The 8,381-nt window shown below is 34.5% G+C and overlaps 1 protein-coding gene across 2 annotated transcripts; it reads left to right on the top strand.

The window, feature by feature from the left end:
* Positions 1-2,534: 2,534 nt before the first annotated feature.
* Positions 2,535-8,363, top strand: LOC25485692 (uncharacterized). Of its 2 annotated transcripts, none has more exons than XM_024772757.2 (10): positions 2,535-2,912; positions 3,005-3,233; positions 3,321-3,407; positions 3,759-3,928; positions 4,018-4,157; positions 4,822-4,999; positions 5,095-5,689; positions 6,135-6,247; positions 6,994-7,237; positions 7,856-8,363. In XM_024772757.2, the coding sequence occupies exons 1-10, from the start codon at positions 2,692-2,694 to the stop codon at positions 8,081-8,083; spliced, it is 2,205 nt and encodes a 734-aa protein (XP_024628525.2). In that variant the 5' UTR covers positions 2,535-2,691; the 3' UTR covers positions 8,084-8,363. The 2 variants fall into 2 exon arrangements, with proteins under 2 accessions (XP_024628525.2, XP_013470422.3); XM_013614968.3 differs by having other exon boundaries at positions 3,005-3,239.
* Positions 8,364-8,381: the final 18 nt, after the last annotated feature.

Raw genomic sequence — 8,381 nt, 5'->3', positions numbered from 1 at the left:
ACCTAGATGTCATCTTATGTTACGTATTATGTATGTTTTAGAATTCAAAATATTATTACTTAGTCATAAGATGTTACACCGTTACTAAACCGTCTCAACCAACTTTAAGGCATAAAGAAAATTCTAAGAATGATGTTCTTATAAAATTAATATATTTATTTTTAAAACATATTATGTATAAATTTTATTTTTTGATCTTTTTTAGATGCAAAATTGTTTATTAAATTATCATAATCAATTTTATTTAAGATTTCTTTTTCAATGGATAATAAAGCCAACTCATATTCTTTGTTAAAACATTGTCGATCTTAGATAAAATTTTATTATTTTTAATTGTGATTAAAATAATAATACTTTTGTAAAAATCACAAAGTTAAAAAAGTCGTTGTTATTTCATTACTAGTGCTGATGCGTCTCCTTCTCTCCTCACACGCAAGCCCGCGCGCACACGCATGAAGTTAAAAAAATATAAAATTTAGGGCCTAAATCAAGGGCTTTACTGACCTTAGAGGTGGAAATAGGTCAGGTCATCCGTCAGGGGCCTATGACCCGACATACTTAAAGACCAACTCGACCTATCTAATTTATTAAATAGGTTAGCCTCTAACTTTTAAAAAAGATCATTAATTTAAATAGGACAGACTAAGGTTAAAAAAAGTTGTTGTTATCTCATTACCAGTTGATGCTCCTTCTCCTCTTATCGCACGCACACGCGTGCATGCTCACACAAGTTAAAAAAAATATAAAATTTTAGGTCTAAAGCAAACGCACCAAACGTTTTACCACTCTAATGGTTGAGCTTGTACAAAAAAAAAAATTACTACACTAACTCTCACTAATAATGGGACTGAATAATCTCTAAAATTGTAGTTGGAGCCATTAAAAAATAGGTCTTGCTAACAAATATCATGCCTTTAGGACACTTATTAAGGATACAAAAATAAAAATAATTAGTAAATTTGAAGTAGAAAAAGTTATTTTCTAAACACATTTCCCCTAAGATCTACACTATCATCTTGTGTGTATTCACTCATCAGTGTCATCACCCTACTCTCTTCCATAGTATTTTGCTGGTTTTCTAACTTAGTAGTTATCTAAGTGAACAACGCAAATATATATAGTATTTTGCGTTGGTAAATTCATTTTGCTTGGCATTTGTAAAAAGTGCGTGTAGATTAATTATCTTGTGCCTAAAAAAAAGCCAATGTTAAAGAACAAATTACTTACCAACCGGACGAACTAATAAATAGAAAACAGCGCCAAAGACCAAAGTCCAGTACCGTCCAGAGTGAGCATCAGCTCCTAATATCAGAGATATGAACATTGTGCCAGTCCAGTTTGTGACAAAATTTGAGGTGCTCACAGTATCGTGGTGAAGCTTCTTTGTCAAATAGAATATCAAATTTGACGATACTCCAAAATAAGCCACTCGATCGAACATCCCAAACACTGCATGCATGTATGACAAACAAATGTCATAAATTTATTCATGACATTTTCTGTAAATAAATATAAGAAAAAGAAAACAAAAAAACAAGGTAGAGAGAGTGAGGGAGTACCAACAAGGAAGAGGAATCCAGCCCCTCCTTTTCTTCGGAACAACATTTCCAGCCCTAAGATTTACACTCATCACCTCTTCCATAGTATTTTGCTTCACAACTTCTATTTCCAATTTCTCGTCCCTCTACCTTGATAATATCATTCCAAACTTGTTAGTACTCTCCTTGTCTCAACAATTTCTACATTCATGTCATATATAACAAAAGTAGTTAATGCTTTCTTAGCAGGTTCTCCCCTGTAAGGATGACCTAGTTGCCTCAAAGCCAAAACTGGGGGGTTGTAGTACATTAGGAATGTTCCACATTTAAAAACTATATGGTCTATGTCCTTCCATTTTGGAGACCACTGCACCTTTCTTGCATCAAGATTTACCATATATTTAGCCCAATCTTGTATTGTTTTAGGCTTCACATCACACATCATAAAATCCTTAATAGGGCAACTCCTCTTTGCATCCATTTTTTCAATTGATAATAAAGTCGACTCATATATCTTTATTGAAACATTATCGATCTTAGATAAATTTGTATTAATTTTAATACTTGTAAAAACAACAAAGTTAAAAAAGTTGTTGTTATCTCATTACCGGTCGATGTTCATTCTCCTCTTCTTGCACGCACACACGCAAGTTAAAAAAAATATAAAATTTTGGGTCTAAAGCAAACGTTTTACCACCCTAATGGTTAAACTTGTTACAAAAAAAGATTTACTACACTAACTCTTACTGATAATGAGACTGAATCATCTCTAAAATTGAATTTGTAACCATTGAAAAATAAGTCTTGTTAACAAGTACCTTTAGAAATTAGAACATTTATTAAAGATAAAAAAAAATTGATAAATTTTAAATAAAAAAAATTACTTTTTAAAATTTCAATGCTTTGAATTCACAATTTTCAACAAGTGTCGGGCAATTGTTAGAATTTTCTTTACAGATATAAATAATTTTTATTGATATATCGTAGTAAGAAAAAATGACGTGGAAACTGGAAAGAAGTTGAGAGAAACATGAAAGGTAGGGAGCGTGGAAGATCTCAATTATCGAATGAGAAGAAAGAAAGTAAAGTTGGCGCCGATTTGCGATCATGAAAGAAAACGAAATCAATAGAACTGAATCAATTTGTAGAAGAAATGGAAACCGAGGAAGAAACCACCACCACCCCCACCACCAACGGAGGCGTTAAGTTAGGAATGTGGGAAACTATCCTCCGTAATCACCACAACTCTTTGAAATCTCTCTTCCATCTTAAAAAACCCGATTCCATCATCACCGATCACTCCTCCGTCAATTCCCCCAAACCTATTCCTCAACTCTCTCCCATCGCCAACGAAGTCGTCTCCACCTCTTCCAAGTCTCATTCTCCTTCATTCATTCCTTTCAACAATAACTTTTTCATTTAATCGATTATTTATAATTCATTTCTTCGTATTTTGCGTTTTGTAGGATTCTTGGAGTGTCTACAAATGAATTACAACACGCGTTTGATTCCGAACTTCCTCTTGGAGTGAAAGAGCTTTTAACATACGCTAGACACCTTGTTGAATTTTGTTCGTTTAAAGCTATTCAGAAATTGAGTAGAACTTCTGATTATTTGAGTGATTCTGAGTTTCGTCGTTTCACGTTTGATGTTATGCTTGCTTGGGAAGCTCCTAGTGTTCATGCTGATCAACTCGTAACGGTTCACATTATTACATTAATTAACCTCTTTCCCTAATTAGTACTAATCTAGTTAATTAATTAATTAAATGAATCATTTCAGGAATCTCCTACTAGTAATGATGAAACTGTTGGTGATGAGGATGATGCTTCATTGTTTTATTCTAGTTCCACAAATATGGCAGTTCAGGTTACACTATATACAATGATAAATCAGAATGGATAAAGTATATAGGTTATGTTTGGATAAACATCTTAATTAAGCTCTCATGGCATAAACGCTTATCGTATAATTGCTTTTATATAAGTTATAAATTGTTTTCATAAGTTATTCTGGAGAACTTACAGAAATAAGTTGAAAACTGTCTACGGACGTGTCATAAGTTATTTCCAGAAACGGTCTCAATGCTTATGCTAGTAGATAAGTTCAAATAAGCTAATACAAACAGAACCCAAGTAATATGCACAGACTATACTAACATCACATTTTTCAATTCAAATATTAACTAATAATGTGTGCAATTGCAATGATTTTTTTTAGGTTGATGATAAGAAGACAGTTGGTCTTGAGGCCTTCTCACGTATAGCTCCTGTTTGTATTCTTATTGCTGATATAATAACTGTCCACAATCTTTTCGATGCGCTCACCAATTCTTCCGGACGTAGACTCCACTTTCTTGTTTATGATAAATACATAAGATCCCTTGATAAGTAAGGTTCCTTTCCATTGATTGTGTTGCTGCTACATACTGCATTGTTTGTGTGCTTCCCTATTTTCTTATAGTAAGTTACTTGTGCAGGGTTATCAGGAATTCTAAAAATGTTCTGGCCAGTTCTGTTGGAAATCTTCAACTTGCTGAAGAAGAGATAGTACTGGATGTTGATGGCATAATTCCGACTCAACCAGTTCTTCAACATATTGGAATTGCCGCATGGCCTGGTGAGTATTTTCAGTGCTCAAATCCTCAAACTAAAGCATACCTATATTGAAATGGATGTGTCGTCTTTTATGACTATTAAGTAGTGAGATACTGCTCATCGGTGGCTAGCAACTTCGTTTTTCTGTTTTTGTTACTCCAAACTTTCCAGTAGAAAGATTTCCCTCAGCTAAATGATGATCATTTTTCTTTATATTCTTGTTAGTGTCTCATTTCTTAATCGAATAAATTTCCCTTTTCACTAATTGATCACATAATGCACAATAAAATATTTTAAATAAATTATTTCTAGACCATTCAAACAGTTGCTTGGCTTGCTTCAGTTGTTCTTTATTGTAGTCAAAGGGTGAGCCTTATATTGTTAGATATAATGAAAGGTATCTCGCATGAAAACATACACAGAGTAATCTCATGGATTTGATGCTCAATTGAAATTTGGGAAGTTTATTCAATTATGTATTTTTGTCTCCTATACAATATCTTAAAGCTGGTTGTATGAAACCAGCAGATCAGAGTATGTTTAAAACCATCGTAGAAGACGCTGATCAATGTGTTAGCCTTTTCTTTCTGCTTTATATATGAACAATACAACAACTTACTGACAAGGAACCCTTGTTCGTTCGTGTACCTAAATGATATTTTAAGTTGTTGGTTGACTTTTTCTAGGGCGTTTGACCCTGACCAATTATGCTCTGTACTTTGAGTCACTTGGCGTTGGTGTGCATGAGAAAGCTATTCGGTATGATCTGGGCGCAGACATGAAACAGGTCATAAAGCCTGAATTGACTGGACCCCTTGGTGCTCGTCTATTTGATAAAGCTGTGATGTACAAGTCAACTTCTGTGTATGTCACCTGTTGCAAATATGCTACTTGACTCTTCTATATATTTCCCTTGTTTTCCACTTCAAATTTTATGATTTTCTGAAATGTATTGACAGAGCAGAGCCTGTTTACTTTGAATTCCCTGAATTTAAAGCGAACTTGCGACGTGACTACTGGTTGGACATAAGTCTTGAGATACTACGTGCACACAGATTTGTCAGGAAGTTCGGCCTTAAAGATACACAGAAATTAGAAGTACTTGCCAGGGCTAATTTAGGCATCTTCCGCTATCGCGCACTCAAAGAAGCTTTCAAATTTTTTTCATCCAACTATAAAACATTACTTACTTTTAACCTAGCTGAAACTCTACCTCGGGGAGATAGGATCTTGCAAACCCTGTCAAACAGCTTAACGAATTCAACTGCTGCTTCTGGTAAACGTGATATTTCTGCAAATGTAGAAAGAAAAAAGCAATCAGCAGTGTCTCCTGCAGCAGTAGTGGCACTCTTCTGTCTTGGATTCAAATCAAAAAAGGCGGCTGATATCTATGAAGAAACAACTGCTGTTTGTGATATCCGAGTTGGTGAGATAAATCCCTTGGACATGGCAGTAAAACAATCCCTTCTGGACACTGGAAAAGCAGAAGCTGCACAGGCAACTGTGGACCAAGTGAAGGTGGAGGGGATCGATACAAATGTTGCAGTTATGAAGGTTTGCTATTATATACTTTCGTTAATGTTATTTTTTTTTAAAAATAAATGTTAATTTCATTTGATCATGGAAATTATTTTAAAGCAAAGAGGGATGAAAGAAAAACAATATAAGAACAAAATTTGGTTGTAATATGCTGTAAAACAAACTAGAACCACATAGCTCCTTCAGCACCAGAGAATACCAATGGGCTGAGGTTCTAAACAGTACAAAAAGTAAATCTTTTTCCCTTATAGTATCATTCGATCTCTGCTTTTTTCATCTATCCTATATATCTATATATTTCTTCTATTTGAAATGTATTTCAATTTTCAGTCTGAAAGGTATGTTCCTTGGGTTAGCCTTTCAAACTCAAATTATAAGGCTTCTCAAGAAGACAATGGAAAAGCAAATGGAATCAGTTATTTCCTTATATGGTGTGGTTAATTCTTTTAACTCCTTGTAGGAACTACTATTCCCAGTCATCGAATCTGCTAACCGACTACAACTTTTAGCCTCGTGGAAAGACTTCTATAGATCAACAGCATTTTTGATACTCGGCTGTTTTGTGATTATAAGGTAAATGTTTTAATATCCAGTGTTCATATTTATTCTAAATGTTTTTCTTTTTGTTTTGATCACTACTTTAAAAGGCTTTTATGTCGGATATTACCTCTGCGTTGTCCATCAAAGTTGTATATTCATGTGATGTGAACACTGGGTCACAATCTTTAAGCTGGCGTCTAATGCCCAACAATGGATTTATTAATCTCTTAGCATTTTCCCCACATGTAGATGGACAAAGCTCGGGTTCATCACTATTTGGCACTGAAGTTCGTAATTTGCAGATTTTTTAGAATTTTGTAAATGCAGAAGATAAAATAGTCAAAGAGACCTAAAACAAAATAATAAAAGAAAATAAATAAATGTGGAAGGATATCAATCAAGGACCAAAGAATAGTTTCTATATTCATTGACAAATGGCATCCCCTTCTCTCCTATGCATGGCATCCTCATGAAGGCTCAAGTACATCAAATCTCCTTGATCCCGTCTTTATCCATGTGGTTCTCCAGCAAGATCCACCGTGTTTTTGACACCATTTTGCATACTATTTTCAATCTCCGTACTAGAACTAAAAGTTGAGGTCATTAAATCTCAAATCAACATTTAAGAAGGAAAGTAATAAGCTGCATTACTTTAGTCTTAGTGAACAGAATGTCTGCCACCTGGAGCAGACGGTGACAGCTATTAATGAAATAATATATGTTAAAGATGGCTTTCGTTGATTGGATGAATAAAACGTTTAATTTACATTGATGTACAGGGGGTGGATCCAGTACTTATTGCCGACCATTTTTCTGTTCATTGCAATCATTATGCTCTGGCGTAGACATTTCAGAAAGGGAGGAGCATTAGAACCCTTCACAGTAAGACCTCCCCCAAATCGAAATGCAGTAGAGCAACTACTGACATTGCAAGAAGCCATTACACAGTTTGAATCACTTATTCAAGCTGGAAATATTGCGCTACTAAAAATAAGAGCTCTTCTACTGGCTATATTACCACAGGTGAGTATTCTAGTCATGGTTTAATTCAAAGAAAAATTCAAATGTTGTGGATGTAGTTAGGCCAAAGTATCTTCTTTTAATATGTATGCAATAATTTGTGGGGTTTAATGATGAAATTTGTGCTACGTTTTGTTAATCCAATTTGAATGTAGTCAACCTGCTATGAACCATAAATCAAAAGCATTTGTATGTGTTGAGATTTTTTTCAACAGAATCTTTTATCAAGCATTGTCCCATTGGGTAAGGTCAACAATGTGGATTGAATGACATGATAACTCTATCATGAAATAAGTTCAAAGACCATTTACATCTTAATTAATCTTAAAGTTTGATTTGTAGTTCTTCTTGGTCTTACTATTTCTCTAACTATTGAACTTTCCTCCATATGGTCAACCCGCTTTATTGTCACTTCTACGGGTCTTGCTCACACATGTTTTCAACCACCCGGGATGAGATCTTGCTAGGTAGCTACCCCCTCGTGGGCAAATATGATTATGCAGTTCTTGAAAGTATCCGCTAATTGAAATGTAACTGATTTATAAAGCAAATTGAATTATATTGTCGCAATTCTTCCCTAGATTTTTGTTTTCTTTCTGAAGTCTTGCATCTGTCCTGCAGGCTACAGAGACAGTTGCCCTATTTCTAGTTTTCATAGCTGCAGTGTTTGCTTTTGTTCCTCCAAAGTACATATTATTGGTGATATTCATCGAGTGTTACACAAGGGAGATGCCATGTAGGAGAGAAAGTAGCAAAAGATGGATAAGGCGGTTTAGAGAATGGTGGATCAGAATACCTGCTGCTCCTGTTGAACTCGTTAAGCCTGAAGAGTGCAAGAAAAGAAAATGATAATGGGTTACTCGATACTTCCAAAGGTTCACAATATTTTCGGTGCAACCATTACCAATATTCTGATTTTTTATTTTTTTTAATTCTTTTGTCTATTGATTCATTTTGTTTTTGGCATTAAGTTGTATATTCTCTTGCCTCTTTTGTATTTCCCCCCATTCAATATCAAACCCGAGGTAACTTGAGAGTTGAAAAGTCTTGATCCGTGTCATGGAGTTTCCTTTCAACATGCATTGCTTTCTAAATCTTAAGGTAATAGACGGAATCATGGTGTTACAAACCGTTATTATCATAGTTG

This window comes from Medicago truncatula, chromosome 1 (assembly GCF_003473485.1).
Source record: "Medicago truncatula cultivar Jemalong A17 chromosome 1, MtrunA17r5.0-ANR, whole genome shotgun sequence".
NCBI lineage: Eukaryota > Viridiplantae > Streptophyta > Magnoliopsida > Fabales > Fabaceae > Medicago > Medicago truncatula.
The sequence above is the reverse complement of the archived record's forward strand: the minus strand, read 5'-3'. Positions and strand labels throughout refer to the sequence as shown.